Source organism: Thalassophryne amazonica, chromosome 6, assembly GCF_902500255.1.
Source record: "Thalassophryne amazonica chromosome 6, fThaAma1.1, whole genome shotgun sequence".
Classification (NCBI taxonomy): domain Eukaryota; kingdom Metazoa; phylum Chordata; class Actinopteri; order Batrachoidiformes; family Batrachoididae; genus Thalassophryne; species Thalassophryne amazonica.
This window is the reverse complement of record NC_047108.1, coordinates 684,822-707,196: the sequence shown is the minus strand read 5'-3', so window position 1 is coordinate 707,196 and position 22,375 is coordinate 684,822. Positions and strand designations below refer to the sequence as shown.

Below are 22,375 nucleotides of genomic sequence, written 5' to 3'. Positions count from 1 at the left end.
CTTCTCACTGATGCAAGGCAATCTTCTAAGGATTTTATGTGAACGAAATTATCAGCAGTTATCGGCACGTATAACTGAGTATCATCAGCATGGCAGTGAAAGGTAATCCCAAAACGCCGCAATATGTGCCCAAGGGGTGCTGTATAAAGGTAGAAAAGCAGGGGGCCTAAGACGGACCCTTGTGGAACCCCAAATTTTATGTCACTAAGGTTAGAGGTTGTGTTACTGTACAAAACACAGTGAGAACGACTGGTCAGGTATGATGTCAGCCATGCAAGTGCACTCCCAGTAATCTCATTGATTCTCCAGCCTATCGAGGAGAATATGATGATCCACTGTATCAAATGCAGCACTGAGATCTAACAGCAACAGAACCGTAGTGGTGTCCGAATCCATTGTAAGCAGAAGATCATTCACCACTTTAGTGAGAGCCATCTCTGTGGAATGATATTTTCTAAAAGCAGACTGCAGTAACTCAAAGAGATTATTCTGTTAGTCAATGAGCTGCCGTGACACCATTTTTTTCAGATTTTTAGGGCAAAATGATAGATTTGATATTGTCCTATAGTCTTTCAGTACGCTAGGGTCAAGATTAGATTTTTTAAGTAATGGTTTAATCACTGCTGATTTGAAACATTTAGGAACAGATCCAGAAGTTAATGAGAGATTAATAATTTCCAGCATGGACGGATTACAGACCGGGCCAGCGGGGTCAGCGCCCAGGGGCCCTTGAGGTCCAGGAGCCCCAATGGATCCCTATCAACATATACGATACAATATATTTTTATTTCAGAGGACCCTCCATTTTCAAGTACCCTCTGACTATTAGGGTCTTTGACCCCAGGGTCTCTGGGTGGTGGGGGGGGGTATCTTCTATGGGCCTTCTGTCTACCAGGGCCCCTAGCCATGCTTTTGGAACCCTTATGAAAATGGATGAGGCGTGGTGCTCCTCTGACTTCGACTTCTGGCTACTAGGGGTCCTAGGAATGGGGGGGGGGCATATTTTTAGAGGGCCCTGGTTATGAGAGCCCCTACCTGGGGGCCCTAGGGAGGAACAGGGTATACATTAGAGGGCTCTCTGATTAAGAGGGCCCCTACTATGGGGCCCCTGACTTCTGGCTACCAGGGTGCCCTAGGGAGGAAGGGGGTGTAATTTTAGAGGACCCTTTGATTACAGGGGCCCCTACTACGGGGCCCCTGAATTCTGGCTACCAGGGGTCCTTGGGAGGAGGGGGGCATTTTTTTAGAAGGTCCTCTGTTTATGAGGGCCCCTACCAGGTGCCTCTTGACTTACCAAGGGCCCTGGGCTGGTTGGGGGGTGCTTTCAGTGGGCCCCACAGCTGGCCCTGCTAGTTAGCCATGGGGCCCACTGAAAGCACCCCCACCCTGGGAAGGTTGTTAAGAGTGGGTGTGGTTGTGGGAGGGCCTCATAGACTATGAGTGGACCCCAGTCTTTTGACTACAAGGGCTGCTGACCTTGCTAAGGGCCTACTCACACAAGGCAATCCATACTGGAACCAAGTACACTTGATTTCATTTGATTGTTCTTTAGTACCGGGTTATGGTACCCTAGTATGCTTAAAAGAGGTGGACTCCAGCTCGATACACATGTTGTGTCATCACTAACTGTAACAGTGCGGATCTCAGCCTGGATCTCAAACATGACTTCAATCACAAGACTCCAAATAACAAATATGTCAATTAATTTGTGAAAGTTGTTAATAAGTGGTGTTTTTTTTTAACACATTGGAGTGTGTGCAGTGTGTTAATCGTAGAATGAGATCCATGTTTTCTCATAGTAACAACCGAGGCTAAAAAAAAAAAAAAAATGGGAGAACAAAAGTGCTTTACCAAGTATGAGTTCACCCAAAAAGGCATAATGCAAGCTCTGTGTTGTCTCGTGAAGCCCTCTCACTCCCCGAGTCTTGGTTTCTTCATTTACCATGGCTCCTTGACTTTCTAGGGACCTAGAAATTGCCAGGTGAGCTCCCATATTTCATAACAGATGTTTTGTTGCAAATATGCAATTCATGCCCTTAATGTTTCTGAATTTGTGTTGTTTCGAAATTTGTATGTTCAATTTTTCTTAAGCAAAGAGACACAAATTAATTTAGCAATTTTTCAATTATTTAAATTTAAAACAAGCAATTTGTCTGATGGCTGCTATCTTAGACATTGATTAAATTGAGTGAAGAGGATGATTTCACTGATGTGAAAACAACAAGCTATTTGACTAGTTTCATGTTTCCCCTTTAATAAACCATAGTAAAGACACCAGTGGTCACTCCGGCTCTGGCATGACGGCAAAAGTGCTTCTTCATACAACAGAACTGAAAGCAAATTTTACCCGGTAGCACAATGTGTGTGTGTGTGTGTGTGTGTGTGTGTGTGTGTGTGTGTGTGTGTGTGTGTGTGTGTGTGTGTGTGTGTGTGTGTGTGTGTGTGTGTGTGTGTGTGTGTAAAACCCTGATATTTTGTTTGTGGATTATTTATTGGAAAACATATTTTATTCAGTGACAGTTTGGACTTGACATGTTTCTGCTGTAAAGGATGTGTAAAGGGCTCTCGACAATAATAAAACTTGATTTAATACTATCATTAACACAGCATTTTTAATAGACCCCAAACCTTCCCCGTCTCTGCCTCCCTCTCCATGCCCCTCTCTCTCACACACAAAAAACAGCAGTATTTTTTGTAGTAGATGGTGGCTGCCCCCCCACATTCCTACGGAGGCGGGACATGAATGAGCCAATCAGGTGTTGCAAGAACTTTTGAAAATCCAAGTGAAAATGCAATATCAATATAAAATCCCCTGCCAGTATCAAAAGTCCTCACATTCAGACACATTCAGCTTGAGAACTTGCTATGTGCTTTTACGACAACCTTTACTTTGCTATTACCAGATCAGCAACCAACAGCCTTTTTAAAGGCTCATTGTCCTTTATGTTGTATTATATGATTTGATTTATCCCTTCGGCTGCTCCCTTGTTTGCACTCGGGGTCGCCACAGCAAATCCAAGGTGGATCTGCATGTTGAGTTGGCACAGGTTTTACACCGGATGCCCTTCCTGATACAACTCCACATTCCATGGAGAAATGTGGCAGGGGTGGGATTTGAACCCCGAACCTTCTGCACTGAAACCAACTGCATTAACCACTTGGCCACCACCCCTATATGATTTTATTTATAATATATAATTTTTTTGATATTATACTATACTGTATTGCATATATTCTGTTATATTCTTTTCATAGTCTTTTCATAGTTCTTTTGTAGTCTTTTCAAAGGCTTATTATATTATATATTATCATATTATATTATATTATATTACATTATATATTATATTATAGTTAAACTTTGAAAGGTTCACAGCCTTTTTAAAGGCTAGTGTAAAGTTGCTAACTAGCAACTAACAGCCTTTTTAAAAGCTTATTGTTCTTTGCATATTACATTATATTATTAAACATACTTCATTGATAATAGTCGAAGTGTAAGCTTTATAATATTAGTACATACATACATTTACAATAGCAACAATTTAGCTTATAGCTAATAGTTACAGGTCAACTTATTTTAATACATATTGTGTCCGGTTCTACACTTTCATGGTTGTATTTTTTTTCCTGAACATACAACATAGGAAGTATTGGACAGGAATAGGAATTTGCGAGACAAGCTTCTATATTAGCATCTTAAGAAACACTTTCCATTAATAACATGGATCCCAAACAAAAAAGTGGTGCCTCAAAAAGAAAAGCAAAAAAAGATTAAGGAAGCAAAGCAGGCAGTTTTCCTGAAACACGTTCCTTTGATCTCAAACTTCTTTGCTAAACCACTGGATATGAGTGAGACAAGTATTGCTAATTTTAGCAGTGACCAGAGTTCTAGTTCTAGAGTTCTGATGAAGATGTGATCACCACTGGTTTCGTGTCACCTGTCAGTGACTATGTGCCTTTGCAGACCCAGTCAGGTCCAGAGCAGGAATGCCAGCCCTGCCAGGCTCCCACAGACCACCAGCAGCAGAAAGACCATGAAGTGAAGGTTGCAGGTGTGTCAGACCCACAATCAGACCAGTCAGCAGCATCGTGTGAGTGTCTTTTTTCAAATGAGGAGGGCAAGGACCCCAACTCCTGATGTGAAACAGTCAACAACCCTGCTTTATGGCCCAGTACCATTACCAACCAAGCCAAGTCGATTCTTTTTAGTCGAGGAGTAGCTGCATTTCAAAACAGAAGTGCTAAGTTTTCTGTTTTCTGGCTTTTGAGCCTTTTGAAAACCATCGTGGGGACAGTTTGGCTGAGTGTGTTGTTGCTATGGTAGAGAATCTGGGCCTAGACTTATCTAACTGTAGGGCCAGTCATATGATAATGCAAGTAACATGTCGGGAAAGTACAATGGAGTCCAAGCTCATCTTTGATTTGTTATGTCCCCTGTGCAGCACATTCATTGAATTTAGTTGGTGTCAGTGCTGTTGACAGTCACCCAGAAGCTGGATGTTTTTTGACTTTGTACAGGCAATGTACACATTTTGTGCATCATCTCCACACAGGTGGGGAAGGGTTTTCCCTGATACTGATGTCAAACTCCCACTGAAATCACTGTCAGGTACTCGGTGGAGCACATGGGCTGAGTGGACTAAGGCTCTTTGGAAATATTATGCACAACTGACTGATATGTCTAAAGATATGGAGGAGAAATGTGCAACTGGAAGTGAAGCTTCTGCACTCTGTGACTAATTGGACATGCTGGAGATGGCCTTCACGGCACACGTCTGGGACACAATACTACAGAGGTTCCAAGCCACAAGCCTGCAGTTGCAGAAGCATGATATTGACATATGTACAGCTCCACAACTTCTCTTGTCTTTACGAGACGTTGTGGCAGCACAGAGAGATAACTTTGAGGTGTTTGAAGGGGCAGCTTTAAAAGTCACCACTGCTGTCTCCCAAGAGTACAGGCGTGACCTCCAGCGCACGGCGCAGAGCCACGTGTAGCATTTAACGGAAAGGACAAGTTTCCGTTCGAAACTTTGAATGTTGTCATTGACAAACTGTGTCCTGTCTCGACCACCGTTTGAACGCGTACACACACGTAACTGAGCTATTTGATGTTCTTTTCATGCCCAACAATATGTCCAACAGTGAGCTCACTTTAAAGGCGAACTGCAGCTTATCCTTCAGATGTGAACATGAGCCTGGCAGATGAACTGATACAAATCATTCTTAACAGAAAAAGAAAAATCTCCAAGTAAAATGCTCAAAACTGTGATAGGTTTAGATTTACAGTCAACCTTTCCAAATGTCTACGCAGCACTTAGACTTTTTTTGACCGTGCCTGTCACACATTGTGAAGGGGAGCGTTCATTCTCCAAACTGACTCGTATTAAGAATGAACTCTGGATTAGGATGCACCAAAACTGCCTGAACTCACTGTCACTGCTGCCCATTGAATCAGATCTGGTCAGACAGCTTAGTTTTGATGAATTAGTGGATGACTTTGCAAGAAAGAAGAGTAGAAAGAAACTTCTATAAACTAGATTCTTGTGTTAGGGTTAAGTTATTGACAGGTTGTTTATCATATTTCCATTTTAAACATCATGACAAATATCTGTAATTAGACCTACATTTACATGTTATACGTATTATATACACAATAATGCATTTGACTTGGATTGGAAACCATAAAATTAAATTGTATTTCTCCCTCCATTCATAGGTTCATGGCAAATGATAATTTTCCAAATGTATCAAAAACTCCCCCCTCCTTTAGAAGGTGACATGCAGGCTGCCAGTGTAAAAGCCCAGCGTGGTGTTAGTTTTTTGTTTTAGTCTCTTATAGCATGCTTTCTTGCCTTGATAAGTTTAGATGGCAGAAAATAAAAGAACAGAAGTTAATGTAATGAAAGTACCATTACAATGGCAGATTTAAACAAAGTAATTAGTAATATGGACGGAAAGAAGACAAATGGATCGTACAGCTTATAGCAAGATTTAATGCAGCCACAATGATTTAAGGTCGGCCAATAGGTTTTCCTTTATCATATGCCCGCCGTGGCACTAGTTACCAAGATATTTTAACTGCGTCTTATTTCATGTAGGATGTGTCCTGTGTGTGTGTTGTTGTATCTTAAACTAATGTTAGATTGATAGCATCACTTATCTCTGACAGGCTCATGCACTCCCACCTCTCAACTACATCTCCTGACAACCCACATGTAGACCTGCTGTTTTTTTTTATTGAACAGGGGTTAGTCTTTCTGATTGCACTTACTTTACAATTTCTGTATGCATCTTTGAATTGACTTCGTTTTTGGTCGTGTGCATATAGCTGCACCTTTAAAAGTATTTCTGCTGGGTTGCATTGAACTCTGGCTACTCCGTTGAGACGTTATGGCTTTATGTGCCACTGTCAGGCAGGATTTGTCTTTTGGAAAGACGTAAAGCAGCATACAGCTTCAATTTCTTCACGTTCAAACTAGCACAGGTGGTTTGTTTTAATGTATATGGTATGCCGTGTTGCTAACTGGTCTGGGAAACTTTTAGCACTGCAACAATAGCATTTAGGTGTTTTTGATGATTTTTATTTTGAACAATTTTTATTTTTTTTTTTTTGGGGGGGGGGGGGGTTGTGCTTTTTGTTGACATTACGAGTTTCGTCAGCATACCTAGTGAGATACTATCAAATTCTGTAAATCTAGGTAATACCTCAGTAATGTTGCCCACCTCAATAGTAGGGTGTAGTGGCTGGGTTAAGGCATGCTGGGATATGTTTAACCCAGTGTCTTCTATTTTCTTCTCAAAGTAATCTAAAAAAAATCTTGTGCTGTAAAAGGAGAGCGAACTACAGGTGGTTGTCCATGAATAAGTGTTGCCACCGTGTCGAACAAGAACTTTGAGTTATGCTTGTTTTTGTTAATCAAATCAGAGTAATAGGTCCACTTTGTAGCCAGTAGTGCATGTTTATAGTCTAAGATAGCATCATGCCATGCAAGGAGGAATACTTGTAGTTTTGAACAACGCCATTTCCGTTCTAGACCTCTTGCTTTATGATTGAGGTCACGCAGATAATCATTGAACCAAGGTGACTGTGTTTTTGGGGGGTGTGGTTTTAACAAAGGTGGTGCAATAATGCCGAGTGTAGTTTTGAGCACTGAGTTTAAACTATCCACAAGTCTGTCTACCGATTGTGCATTTGCCAAACATGAAGCTAAGATTTTAGGCAGTCTATATCTTTGAATTCAGTTGCAGTTGAGGAGTTGATGTGTCACCGCAATGATAAATAAGGTTGTTGTTCTACTAAACACGGCAGTGAAACTGCAGTCATAGTATGTGAGTGATCAGAGACCACTGATGCAAGAGGCATGATGTCAATATTCGTGACAGCAATACCACGTGCGAGAACCCAATCCAGGGTATTTCCACTAATGTGCGTCGAATCCTGAATGCATTGCTGAAATCCTAATGCATCCACAATTTCCATAAATGATTTGCAGAGGGGATCAGAAGGCTTATTTATATGCATGTTAAAGTCACCAATAATCAGTGTTATCTGCACTAGATGACAAGGTAGAGATGAATGCACCAAATTCATCTAAGAATTCATCGTATGGGCCAGGGGGCCTATATACAATGACAAAGTAATACGGCTGATTTTTATTCCTCTGACCTTAGCAATAAGAAGCATTGTGGGCAGACCGGAGAATTAGATGCTATACGAGGTCTATTAGATAATAAACCGACCCTTTTATTTATTTTTTTTAACTATATGGATTTGAATGACGTGCGATTACACCAATCATGCTTGAACCCTCGTGCGCATGCGTGAGTTTTTTCATGCGTGTCGGTGACGTCATTTCCCTGTGGGCAGGCCTTGAGTGAGATGTGGTCCCGCCCTCTCGGCTGAATTCCTTTGTTTCACACGCTGCTGGAGACGGCGCGCGTTGCTTTATCAAAATTTTTTCTGGACCTGTGAGGAATATCCGAGTGGACACTATTCGAGAAATTAAGATGGTTTTCGGTGAAAAGTTTAACGGCTGATGAGAGATTATGGGGTGTTTCTGTCGGTGTAAGGACTTCCCACAGAGCGAGACGTCATGCAGCGCTTCCAGGCGCTGTTGTTGGCCTGTTTTGACCTGAAAACATCCTAATTTAAGGCTTAATTCACCCAGGACGTCGTGAGAGAACAGAGAAGATTCAGAAGAGGCCGGCATGAGGACTTTATGCGGACATTCCACTGTTTAAGGACATTTTTTAATGAAAGACGTGCGCGCAAATTCGCCGAGTCATTTCCGTGATGACTCGGCAAATCTGTGTGCGCCGCGACAGGAAAAACACCTCCGTGTTGAAAACCATTTGTAAAATTCAGCCGGCTTTTGATGGCTTTCAACAAGTGAGTAACTGAGAAATTGTTTAACAGTTTGGGCATGTTCCAACTTGCCCGTTAAGGTTTCCAACGGAGGTGTTTTTCCTGTCGCGACCCCCCGCGGTCGGGTCCGGCCCGACATGCGACTCTGCCCGCACGTTCTTTCATTACAAAATGTCCGTTAACAATGGAATGTCTGAATAAACTCCTCATGCCGACTTCTTCTGAAAGTTCTCTGTTCTCTGACGACTTACTGGGTCAACAGAGCCTGAAATGTGGAAGTTTTCAACTTGAAACAGCGAGACGCTGCCGCCTCGAAGCGCAGATCGCCGTCAGGCGCCGTGGGCCATCCTTACGGCGACACTACCAGACCAAAATCTCTCATCAGCCGTTAAAATTTTTACCGAAAACCAGCTGAATTTATCGAATGGTGTCCACTCAGTTGTGCCTTACAGTTTTGAAAAAATTTTGATCAAACAAAGCAGCAGTCTCTGAGCCATTCCTAAACAATGAAAAAATCGACGAGAGGGTGGGCCACTCCTCACTCAAAGACTGCCCACAGGCGAATGACGTAACCGACAGGCATGAAAAAACTCTCACATGCCCACGAGGGTTCAAGCATGTTGGTGTAATCACACGTGATTCAAATCCATATGTTTTTTGAAAAAAATAATAAGGTCGGATACTTTTCTAATAGACCTCGTATTAGTCAGAAGTTATATTTGTGACCCCTAAACCTACATTTATAAATAAGAGCAACACCCCCACCTTGCTTCACATCAAGAGGGAGGTGACTAAACGTGTATGCCGGTAGGCAGGCCTCATTTAAGGGGAGGACAGCTGTAGGTTTAAGCCAGGTTTCACATAACCCAATATATCTTAATGATGATCAATAATTAGATCATTAATCAACAATGATTTTGACGATAGTGATCTTATGTTAAAGAGATCCAGACTAAGGATCTCAGTGGGGTTGACAATTGAACTGTTTGGGTTTAGGGGTGGTTCCAGAGTAGCATATATAAGATGCCTGGAAGTAGGTTTACGTTTGAGACATTCCACGCACGTTGTAGGTAGCAGACACAAAATCTTTGATAATGCTTGAACAACCACTGGGCCATCCTCAATTTCAACATCATCCAATGTAGTAATGGGTATTAAGTTTGCAAAGCATATCCCTCTATGATTTTTATGGACACGACTATGGAAACAGGCCACAGTCTCAACTTGTTGAATTTCCCTCCCTGGCAGATAAACTGCACTATCACCACAGTGGATTTTCTGCACTAATTTCACCACTAAGCTAATGGATTCCACACCCACATTTGTCATAAGCCTTGCAAGGTCACTAATCACCTGCTCTGTGGCCTGCTGTAAATTCCTAATGTTACCCTCCCTGTAGAGCTCTATCTATGTTTGCAGACAAGATGGCGGCGCCTTCCACAGTAGGGTGGAGGCCGTCCATAATCAGCAAGCCATGGCGGCCCCAGAACGAAGGCCAGTTATCAATAAAACTAAAGCCTTGCTGTCTACAAAATTGACCCTGCTTTGTTTTTTGACCTTGCCTCTGTCTCTGCCTCTAAACTCTGCCACGCTGTGCACCTGAACTCTGCTTGTTTTGAACCTCACCTCAGCATCATGTCTGCCTGTTACCTCCATCTCGCTGACTGCTATACTGTGTACAGAACCTTTTGTCAGATTACTAGATAAAGCCTTTTTATTACTCCAACATTTGTGTCTGTGAGTCTGCATCCTACAACCTTCTATGCCAAGCCTCCGCAACTCAACTGAGCTACAGTACTAATTAAGGAGACTTCAAGATGTGAATATGAATGGTGAACATTAGAGGGAAAATATGAATTCTCTGGTAGGAGGCTGATTTATCCTCCCAACTATTGCAAAGAATAAAGTCTCTCATGTTGCATTATTAATTCTCTTGATTGCCAAGACTGTTTCTTACTGTAATGCATCTATCCAGTAATTAATCCTTGAAAGTGTTGAAGTCACCACCCGTTATAACAGAAGAACACAATTTATCATTGGCATTTGAGCTATTGATGATTGTGAAGGTAATAATGTGATCATCTAATGCAACAGTTAGTATATTTTCCGTTTGGGTCAGTATTGGTATTTTCATGAGTAAATCTGATATTGTTATTAATGAAAATGCAACCCCGTCTTTTATAATGAGCTGCAGAAATATGATACAGATGGTGAAATCTTTATTAAACCACAAAGGGCAGTTCAGTTTGTGCAGTTCTCTGGCCACCCATAAACCTTCATAAAAAAAAAATAAAATAAAAAAATCAACTTTCAGAGGAAACTATATGCAATGTTCAAAAGGCAGAGAGCAGAAAATTAAAGACAAGTTCCAGAATAAAAATAGATTCAATCAGAAGTAAACACAAGAATAAAGGAATAGACTAAATGGAACATAAGTAAAGCTAAAGTGCACGTGTAGGTATAAATGATACCAATCAGCTACGTTCTGCGACTGTACCTGCCATATGGATTGTGTAAAAGTTGCTCATTGTAGAAAAAGTGGCTTCTCTGCATTTAGCAGCTTAATGGTTGGGGGAGGTGATGGTCTAGTGGTTAAGACGTTGGGCTTGAGACCAGAGGATCCTCAGTTCAAATCCCAGCCTGACTGGAAAATCACTAAGGGCAAGGTCCTTAAACCCCTAGTTGCTGCTGGTGTGTAGTGGGCACCTTGTATGGCAGCAGCCTGACATCAAGGTGAATGTGAGGCATTAGTGTGTAAAGCGCTTTGAGCGTCTGATGCAGATGGAAAAGCGTGATATAAATGCAGTCCATTTACCATTTACCAGTGGTTGAAGGAATAAATGGCTCGGAGCAGCAGTTTGTCTTCTTGGGGGATTGAAGGTAACTCGGTTCTGATGGCATCAATAAAATCTCTTTGGACAGAACATGATCACGATTTAAAACTATATAAGGAAGGATGTGTGTCTCCCAGAGAGAGTTCAGAGGTGGCTCTGTTCACACTGTTGGGCTCCAGAAATTTGACAGTTGATGTCATTCACAGTCAGACAATTAAACTAATGAATATGATTAGAGTATAATGTTTATAATTTATGATCAGACTCTGGGAAGTGAGGCTCCGGTAACTGACACAAGTCAACATCTCATGAAGTTAAATGATCAAACACTGTTACTGTTTGCACTCTTCTTTCACTTGCTTATAGCCTACAATAATAAAAAAGTGCCAGAAACCTGCAGCTCTGTTTTTCACAATTTTCACCATTTTCACTCTTTTTTGTCAATTTGTTGTGTTCACTTCATCAGAAATAAATATGCTTGTATGCTCACAGAATGCATGTTTCACCCAGTGTAAGTACAGAAACCAGCTTTCAGATCAGTCTTGTTATTGCCCCACTGGGAGACGGGCACGAGGACACTCCTCTTCTCCCTCAGATTTCTCTTTATGGACTCTTTAATATGTTCCAACGTGTTGGCAGAGGAATGTGTTCTCAGACCGTGTATTCTTTGTGATTTACTTTGAGGCATCTTAACATGACCTTTTGCTTTCCTGTTATTGCTGCTTTTCTCAGTAGATGAATTTGTGCAAAATAGAGACATAATTTTACTTTAATGTTACAGTGATTGGCTCAAAATTAAAAAGCCAAAAGCAGCATCATGGAACTTTGGCCCTTTCAGCCTTCTAACTGCTGTGTCATTTCCAATACTCATAGCTACCCAGTCATTCTGTCTATCGAGAATCACTGCAGCGTTCCTCAGCAAAAGAAGATGGCTCAGTATCTCATTGAAATCCTGGGAAACAAACTGGACGTCTCTAAAGTCACAGCCGATGAGTCTGGACACCTGCCTTCACCCGAAATGCTCAAAGGCAAGATCCTTGTCAAGGTAAGTTCAGAATGTGAGCACAGCGTGGATATTTAAATATTGTCTGTGGACCCTTAGTGAGATCATCAGCATAATATTGACACTCAACTCAGCGTTTATTTCTGAAACACATTTAAAACGACAGCGGTCGACCAAAGTGCTGCACATAATTAAAAAATGGGCACCAAGTTACCCCAATCGGAAATAAATGAATTAAAAGTAACAACAAAATTAAAAAGTAGTAGAAAATTTAATTTTATTTTCATTTATATAGTGCCAAATCACAACAAAGCTGCCTCAGGTGCAATGCATAAGTAAGGTCCAACCTTACCAACCCCTAGAGCAAGCACACAGGCAACAGTGGTAAGAAAATCTTCCTCTGATGATATTGAGGAAGAAACCTCAAGCAGACCAAGCTCAAAGGGGTGACCCTCTGCTTGGGCCATGAGACAGAAAGACTACAAATAAGGTATAAGTTGTCAGCAATAGGCAACAGGAAAAACTGAAGAAATACTAAGGTGAAACAGAGATGGAAACACCAGAGAAAAGAAAATAGGTTTTTTAAAGAGGCTTTAACCCCTTAAGCCCTAGAGCCTATTTCACCAAAATCACAATACCCATACATTATGATTTATTTCTCAGCTTGTACAAGGTCAAAAATGCAAAAGTTTGGATCAGCTAGAAGACAGGTCCTAGGGGATGTTGTGGATGCAAAAAAAATTGAAAGTAAATAATACTTGGTAGGAGTAAATGAGGTTTTTTCCCAAAAAATGAATTCCAATTTATGCCTTTATTTGCTTGGCGTTTCAGCTGTGGTTAGTTGATATGTGATTGAAGTGGACACTTTTTGTAGAGGAGACTTCGCTTGACATTTTGATGTATAATAAGTGTATGTTGGTGTCAGCATTGGTTAGTTATGAGTGTTCAAATGTTCCAAAACAGGGCAAGTCCCCAAATTTAAGAGGTTAAAAGTCTCTAGGGACAGTGATGATCTAATATTAAAGCGGAGAATATTCCAGAGCCTGGGGCAGCCGCTGCAAAGGCTCTGTCACCTCTCATCTTTAATCTTGTCTTAGACACCTCCAGCAACAATTGGAGGTGATGCTTAAGGCTCTGGTTGGGGTGTAAGGAAAAAGAAGTTCCAAAAGATACACTGTGGCCAGGTCATTGAGGGCTTTAAAAACAATTAAAAAAAACTTTCAAATCAACCCGGTAACGGACCAGAAGCCAGTGAAGAGTAGCCAAGACCGGAGCAATGTGGTCAGACTTTTTCTTCCCCAAAAGAAGACGAGCAGCAGTGTTCTGAATAAGCTGGAGGTGGTTCAGAGAGGTCTGATCCAAGCCAATGTACAGAGAGTTACAATAATCTAGTCTACTTGTGACGAAGGCGTGGATAACCTTCTCAAGGTCAATCCTAGAGGAATATGACTTGGACTTGGCTAGGAGACGGAGTTGGAAGAAACTTGTTCTAACAACAGCACGGATCTGCTTATCAAATTTAAAATGGCTGTCAAAAATCACCCCAACATTCACACCGAAGTGAATGTTGGAACCCAGGGGACCCTGGACATCATCAGAGCAGGCTGTGGAAGTGCTCCCCTCAAACAGGATAACCTCCGTCTTGGATTCATTAAGATTCAATCGGTTAGCACTCATCCAAGATTTGACTCACTCAAACAATCCAGTAATGTCTGTATTGGGTCATTGCCTGACGACCTTAGTGGCACGTAAATTTGGACATCATGGGCAAAGCAATGGAAAGATATGTTATATTTTTGAAAGATATCGTAGAGAGGCAACATGTACAAAAGAAAACGCATAGGACCTAGAATTGAGCTTTGAGAGACTCCACAGGTCAGTGGGGCTACATCTGAAGAAAAGTGGCCCAGCTGCACAGAAGAGTTCCTCCCTTTGAGGTAACAACTAAACCAGGTGAGAGCAGAGCCTGTAATGCCACACACGCTGCTCGAGATGACACAGCAGAATCGCGTGGTCCACTGTGTCCAAGGCAGCTGACACGTCTAAAAGCATCAGGATGACAGGACTACCTGAGTCAGCAGCTAAAATGAAATCATTAAAACTCTCAGTAGAGCGGTTTTGGTGCTACGTTTGGGTTTGAAGCCAGGCTGAAACTTTTTGTAACTGTCATGCTGGGCTAAATAGGACTACAGCTGGATGTAGACCGCTCTCTCCAACACCTTGGATAAAAAGGGGAGTTGAGATATAGTCCTAAAATTAGAAAGAAGGGACGGCTGGCCATTTGTCTTTTTACTTAAAGGTTTCACCACAGCGTTTTTAAAAGTTAAAGTCACACAGCCAGAGGTAAGACTGAACACAGTAAACCTGAATCACTTTACTGTGTTCAGTCTTTCAAAGCATAGTTTAAATACAACAATTGTGAGAGGATTTTAAGTTATGTACTTTAAATACAAAGTGCAGGAATATGGCGCACACACACACACACACACATAATATGGCAAATTAGCATTCTCTGGTCTATGGGTTTAGTTCATTGTGTCTGTCTATGTGGAACTTAATGCACGGTAAACTGTCAGACATTTTTCCACCTTTTTTAAATAAATGTGGGCATGTCTTATGAACACATCAGAGAATGTGACACATGTGACTCTCTCCAGGTGTGTCACTGCAGTAGAGTTAAAAATAAGCTCTCACCTTGAAAAATAAGAGTTAAGTATGTAAAATGTGGTTCTAAGAAATTAGGATGAGGATCTTAGCACCTGGATTATCCCACATTTCCATAAGCAGAGATCGAGATCTTATATACCAACAAAATCATGTTAGTGTACATGACCTGGGTGACATCATATATATATATATATATATATATATATATATATATATATATATATATATATATATATATATATATATATATATATATATATATATATATATATATATATATATATATACAGGGTTGGGAGGGTTACTTTAAAAATGTATTCCGATACAGTTACTAGTTACCTGTTGAAAAATGTAATCAGTAATGTAATCCAAGTACCATAATATTAAAGTAATGTAATTTGATTACTTTCAATTACTTCTGGATTACTCCAATATCACATATGTTAATACAGACAAAAGAAACTAAATATAAATAGTCTTGACCACATAGTACAGTTTATTAAGCAAAAATCAAGCTGTTTCTTTTCCATGGCATGCTCTGTTTTACTTAACATTATGAATTAAGAGCACCACAATATTGTTTTAAACACACCCAGTGTTCACCTGCTAAATTTTCAACAACAAATGTCAAACAAATGAAGGATAATGAAAACTCAGGCGTGTGTGGATGAATTTGTAATTAAAAGTGGCAGAACAATATACAAAACAAAAAAAAGTCTACTACTTGTTCAGTAAACATAAAATTATCTTACTTTAGTCTTTCACGTAGCATTCGCACCATGTTCAACATATCAGTCCACTTATTGAACTTTCAAAATAAGAACATCATAATGAAAACCATTAAGTAAGTCCTGTCAGTAAGGAGGCGTGGTCGACATTTTAATTCCGGGCAAGTTAGTGATTTGCGTGAATAGAAGTTCAAGAAACAGGTGGAATATGCCGGAAAGCTGCACATGTTGGCAAAGTCACGAACGGAGGAACAAGGGAGACACTATTTCCTTCCATAAGTAAGTGGATTTGGTTCTTCTTGTCACTTTGTCCGTGATATTTGGATGATAAATATCATCCAAATATTAGGACAACCTGAATATTATCAGGTTGTCCTAAAAGTTCCCTAAAAAGCCTTCAGTTAATTCAAAATGCTGCAGCTAGAGTACTGACGGGGACTAGAAGGAGAGAGCATATCTCACCCATATTGGCCTCTCTTCATTGGCTTCCTGTTAATTCTAGAATAGAATTTAAATTTCTTCTTCTTACTTATAAGGTTTTGAATAATCAGGTCCCATCTTATCTTAGGGACCTCGTAGTACCATATCACCCCAATAGAGCGCTTCGCTCTCAGACTGCAGGCTTACTTGTAGTTCCTAGGGTTTGTAAGAGTAGAATGGGAGGCAGAGCCTTCAGCTTTCAGGCTCCTCTCCTGTGGAACCAGCTCCCAATTCAGATCAGGGAGACAGACACCCTCCCTACTTAGGCTTAAAACTTTCCTTTTTGCTAAAGCTTATAGTTAGGGCTGGATCAGGTGACCCTGAACCATCCCTTAGTTATGCTGCTATAGACGTAGACTGCTGGGGGGTTCCCATGATGCACTGAGTGTTTCTTTCTCTTTTTGCTCTGTATGCACCACTCTGCATTTAATCATTAGTGATTGATCTCTGCTCCCCTCCACAGCATGTCTTTTTCCTGGTTCTCTCCCTCAGCCCCAACCAGTCCCAGCAGAAGACTGCCCCTCCCTGAGCCTGGTTCTGCTGGGGGTTTCTTCCTGTTAGGGGGGAGTTTTTCCTTCCCACTGTAGCCAAGTGCTTGCTCACAGGGGGTCGTTTTGACCGTTGGGGTTTTACATAATTATTGTATGGCCTTGCCTTGCAATATAAAGCGCCTTGGGGCAACTGTTTGTTGTGATTTGGCGCTATATAAAAAAATTGATCAGCAATTGAGCAGCATAACTAAGGGATGGTTCAGGGTCACCTGATCCAGCCCTAACTATAAGCTTTAGCAAATAGGAAAGTTTTAAGCCTAATCTTAAAAGTAGAGAGGGTGTCTGTCTCCCTGATCTGAATTGGGAGCTGGTTCCACAGGAGAGGAGCCTGAAAGCTGAAGGCTCTGCCTCCCATTCTACTCTTACAAACCCTAGGAACTACAAGTAAGCCTGCAGTCTGAGAGCGAAGCGCTCTATTGGGGTGATATGGTACTATGCGGTCCCTAAGATAAGATGGGACCTGATTATTCAAAACCTTATAAGTAAGAAGAAGAATTTTAAATTCTATTCTAGAATTAACAGGAAGCCAATGAAGAGAGGCCAATATGGGTGAGATATGCTCTCTCCTTCTGGTCCCTGTTAGCACTCTAGCTGCAGCATTTTGAATTAACTGAAGGCTTTTCAGGGAACTTTTAGGACAACCTGATAATAATGAATTACAATAGTCCAGCCTAGAGGAAATAAATGCATGAATTAGTTTTTCAGCATCACTCTGAGACAAGACCTTTCTAATTTTAGAGATATTGCGTAAATGCAAAAAAGCAGTCCTACATATTTGTTTAATATGCGCATTGAATGACATATCCTGATCAAAAATGACTCCAAGATTTCTCACAGTATTACTAGAGGTCAGGGTAATGCCATCCAGAGTAAGGATCTGGTTAGACACCATGTTTCTAATATTTGTGGGGCCATGTACAATAACTTCAGTTTTATCTGAGTTTAAAAGCAGGAAATTAGAGGTCATCCATGTCTTTATGTCTGTAAGACAATCCTGCAGTTTAGTTAATTGGTGTGTGTCCTCTGGCTTCATGGATAGATAAAGCTGAGTATCATCTGTGTAACAATGAAAATTTAAGCAATGCCGTCTAATAATACTGCCTAAGGGAAGCATGTATAAAGTGAATAAAATTGGTCCTAGCACAGAACCTTGTGGAACTCCATAATTAACCTTAGTCTGTGAAGAAGATTCCCCATTTACATGAACAAATTGTAATCTATTAGATAAATATGATTCAAACCACCGCAGCGCAGTGCCGTTAATACCTATGGCATGCTCTAATCTCTGTAATAAAATTTTATGGTCAACAGTATCAAAAGCAGCACTGAGGTCTAACAGAACAAGCACAGAGATGAGTCCACTGTCTGAGGCCATAAGAAGATCATTTGTAACCTTCACTAATGCTGTTTCTATACTATGATGAATTCTAAAACCTGACTGAAACTCTTCAAATAGACCATTCCTCTGCAGATGATCAGTTAGCTGTTTTACAACTACCCTTTCAAGAATTTTTGAGAGAAAAGGAAGGTTGGAGATTGGCCTATAATTAGCTAAGATAGCTGGGTCAAGTGATGGCTTTTTAAGTAATGGTTTAATTACTGCCACCTTAAAAGCCTGTGGTACATAGCCAACTAATAAAGATAGATTGATCATATTTAAGATCGAAGCATTAAATAATGGTAGGGCTTCCTTGAGCAGCCTGGTAGGAATGGGGTCTAATAGACATGTTGATGGTTTGGAGGAAGTGACTAATGAAAATAACTCAGACAGAACAATCGGAGAGAAAGAGTCTAACCAAATACCGGCATCACTGAAAGCAGCCGAACATAAAGATACGTCTTTGGGATGGTTATGAGTAATTTTTTCTGTAATAGTTAAAATTTTATTAGCAAAGAAAGTCATGAAGTCATTACTAGTTAAAGTTAAAGGAATACTCGGCTCAATAGAGCTCTGACTCTTTGTCAGCCTGGCTACAGTGCTGAAAAGAAACCTGGGGTTGTTCTTATTTTCTTCAATTAGTGATGAGTAGTAAGATGTCCTAGCTTTACGGAGGGCTTTTTTATAGAGCAACAGACTCTTTTTCCAGGCTAAGTGAAGATCTTCTAAATTAGTGAGACGCCATTTCCTCTCCAACTTACGGGTTATCTGCTTTAAGCTGCGAGTTTGTGAGTTATACCACAGAGTCAGGCACTTTTGATTTAAAGCTCTCTTTTTCAGAGGAGCTACAGCATCCAAAATTGTCTTCAATGAGGATGTAAAACTATTGACGAGATACTCTATCTCACTTACAGTGTTTAGGTAGCTACTCTGCACTGTGTTGGTATATGGCATTAGAGAACATAAAGAAGGAATCATATCCTTAAACCTAGTTACAGTGCTTTCTGAAAGACTTCTAGTGTAATGAAACTTATTCCCCACTGCTGAGTAGTCCATCAGAGTAAATGTAAATGTTATTAAGAAATGATCAGACAGCAGGGAGTTTTCAGGGAATACTGTTAAGTCTTCTATTTCCATACCATAAGTCAGAACAAGATCTAAGATATGATTAAAGTGGTGGGTGGATTCATTTACATTTTGAGCAAAGCCAATTGAGTCTAATAATAGATTAAATGCAGTGTTGAGGCTGTCATTCTCAGCATCTGTGTGGATGTTAAAATCGCCCACTATAATTATCTTATCTGAGCTAAGCACTAAGTCAGACAAAAGGTCTGAAAATTCACAGAGAAACTCACAGTAACGACCAGGTGGACGATAGATAATAACAAATAAAACTGGTTTTTGAGACTTCCAATTTGGATGGACAAGACTAAGAGTCAAGCTTTCAAATGAATTAAAGCTCTGTCTGGGTTTTTGATTAATTAATAAGCTGATCCTCCGCCTCGGCCCGTGCTACGGGCATTCTGGCAGTTAGTGTGACTCGGGGGTGTTGACTCATTTAAACTAACATATTCATCCTGCTGTAACCAGGTTTCTGTAAGGCAGAATAAATCAATATGTTGATCAATTATTATATTATTTACTAACAGGGACTTAGAAGAGAGAGACCTAATGTTTAATAGACCACATTTAACTGTTTTAGTCTGTGGTGCAGTTGAAGGTGCTATATTATTTTTTCTTTTTGAATTTTTATACTTAAATAGATTTTTGCTGGTTATTGGTGGTCTGGGAGCAGACACCGTCTCTACAGGGATGGGGTAATGAGGGGATGGCAGGGGGAGAGAAGCTGCAGAGAGGTGTGTAAGACTACAACTCTGCTTCCTGGTCCCAACCCTGGATAGTCACGGTTTGGAGGATTTAAGAAAATTGGCCAGATTTCTAGAAATGAGAGCTGCTCCATCCAAAGTGGGATGGATGCCGTCTCTCCTAACAAGACCAGGTTTTCCCCAGAAGCTTTGCCAATTATCTATGAAGCCCACCTCATTTTTTGGACACCACTCAGACAGCCAGCAATTCAAGGAGAACATGTGGCTAAACATGTCACTCCCGGTCCGATTGGGGAGGGGCCCAGAGAAAACTACAGAGTCCGACATTGTTTTTGCAAAGTTACACACCGATTCAATGTTAATTTTAGTGACCTCCGATTGGCGTAACCGGGTGTCATTACTGCCGACGTGAATTACAATCTTACCAAATTTACGCTTAGCCTTAGCCAGCAGTTTCAAATTTCCTTCAATGTCGCCTGCTCTGGCCCCCGGAAGACAATTGACTATGGTTGCTGGTGTCGCTAACTTCACATTTCTCAAAACAGAGTCGCCAATAACCAGAGTTTGATCCTCGGTGGGTGTGTCGTCGAGTGGGGAAAAACGGTTAGAAATGTGAACGGGTTGGCGGTGTACACGGGGCTTCTGTTTAGGACTACGCCCAGTCACCCAGTCGGCCTGCTTTCCCGGCTGCTCGGGATCTGCCAGAGGGAAACTAATGGCAGCTAAGCTACCTTGGTCCACACCGACTACAGGGGCCTGGCTAGCTGTAGAATTTTCCACGGTGCGGAGCCGTGTCTCCAATTCGCCCAGCCTGGCCTCCAAAGCTACGAATAAGCTACACTTATTACAAGTACCGTTACTGCTAAAGGAGGCAGAGGAATAACTAAACATTTCACACCCAGAGCAGAAAAGTGCGGGAGAGACGGGAGAAGCCGCCATGCTAAACTGGCTAAGAGCTAGTAGCTGCGCTAAGCTAGCAGATTCCTAAAAACACACAATGTGTAAATAATTTACAGGTGATTCAGCAGAGGGAGTGCTTTAGTTAAGGCATGTGAAGATTACACTGTGAAACAAATCGTTATCTAGTTACCTAGATCAATCTAACTGCGCAGATTAAACAGCTAACAGATACAGCAAAACACAGCTGTGCTCCGGAACAGGAAGTGATACAATACCGCAGTGAGAGTTTTGGTCTCACAGGACGGCTTTGAGATGGCGTTCAGACAGCTGTCAGTGGTTTTTCAGTTGAGTGATTATCCGAGAAATTGTGGATGTGCCTGGACATGCCAGAACATGTCCTGTGAGGCTTCATCACGGTGTTGCTGTGCGCCCCCCCCATCGTCCACACGGCCTCAAACTCTTCCAGCTCCCCCACCAATGAGCTGTATGCAAACTCCAGCCTGAGGCGTGCTCTTATCAGTCTCTTCAACAGGAGTTCAGGGTCTGTGCCACCTGTACCTGCTCTCCGGTTCCTCCTTGTTATCCAAATGCTCATCTTGGCCTGTCCCAAGATGAAATTAGTCACTGATATATTCCTGCGCTGCACTCCTGAAAGTTTTGGTTCAAACACAAAGAGTTCTTCGGTAAAATTTCACCCAAGTTTCTGAAACCATAGTCCCAGGACATTAAAAAGGGGTATCAGACGAGGGCAGATCAGCCACAGGTGCTCCAGGGTCTCCTCTGCTGAGCAAAAGTCACACTGACTGGTTGAGCCTAGGTCAAAATGAGCCACATGTGTGTTCGTAGCCACGGCTCCGTGCACCACCGTCCACTGAAGATCAGCACAGCGTTTCTCAATAGGAGGGCAGTACAGGGACCTCCAACTGCCTCTGGGAGAAGCCCCCGGGGCCAACACACCCGACCACCCGGACTCCGCAGTGTCAGCCAACTCGGCTCTGTGGCGGACTTTCATGACCATCATATATATGTCCTCCTTTTCCACTGTAGCCATATCTGACAAAACTGGGAAGGATGACAGTATTCCCGTCGGCTCTGACTGCAGTCCTGCAACCCGCACCGACAGCGGAGGAAACCGCACAGAGTGAACCAGCGAATGGCGTCTGTAGATTTCCAAGGCTTCTCTGAAGTGTGTCGGCAGCCCACTCCTGACCTCATCCAAAAACCGTGACATTACTCGCTGAGACCTGATCCCAGTCTCCTGACACAGCTGAGCAGCACTTTTCCAACTATTCTCTGCTCTCAGGTCGGTCAGCCCGGTCAGCCCTGCCGCTACAAACACTTGTTTCAGCTGGGGAGATTCCAACAGGCCACTGCTAATAACGGGGTTATGGAAGAGTGGCTCTTCTCCTGCACATCCATAAGGCTCCTGTCGTGAAAACGACAACACCGAACTCCAAGCTTTCAGTATAGAACGGTAAAAGGTTGTTGTTCCCATGAGCTCCACACCAGTCAGATTCATCAGAAACAAATGTCTATAGTAACCAAATCTTCCAACTCTGCAATGCAGAACGGCCGCCATCTCTGTCCACAACTGCTGTGGGCCGTAGAGCAACCTCTGCACAGTCTGTAAATGAAGGGCCACC

At 41.7% G+C, this 22,375-nt stretch overlaps 1 protein-coding gene across 1 annotated transcript in view; it reads left to right on the top strand.

Moving 5' to 3' along the window:
• Positions 1-22,375, top strand: part of LOC117513126 (1-phosphatidylinositol 4,5-bisphosphate phosphodiesterase eta-2-like) — a 667,318-nt gene that overhangs the window by 335,952 nt on the left and 308,991 nt on the right. Inside the window, exon 8 of the mRNA XM_034173461.1 lies at positions 12,073-12,244. Within this exon, the coding sequence (XP_034029352.1) occupies positions 12,073-12,244 (172 nt within the window). The remainder of the gene's footprint in view (positions 1-12,072; positions 12,245-22,375) is intronic.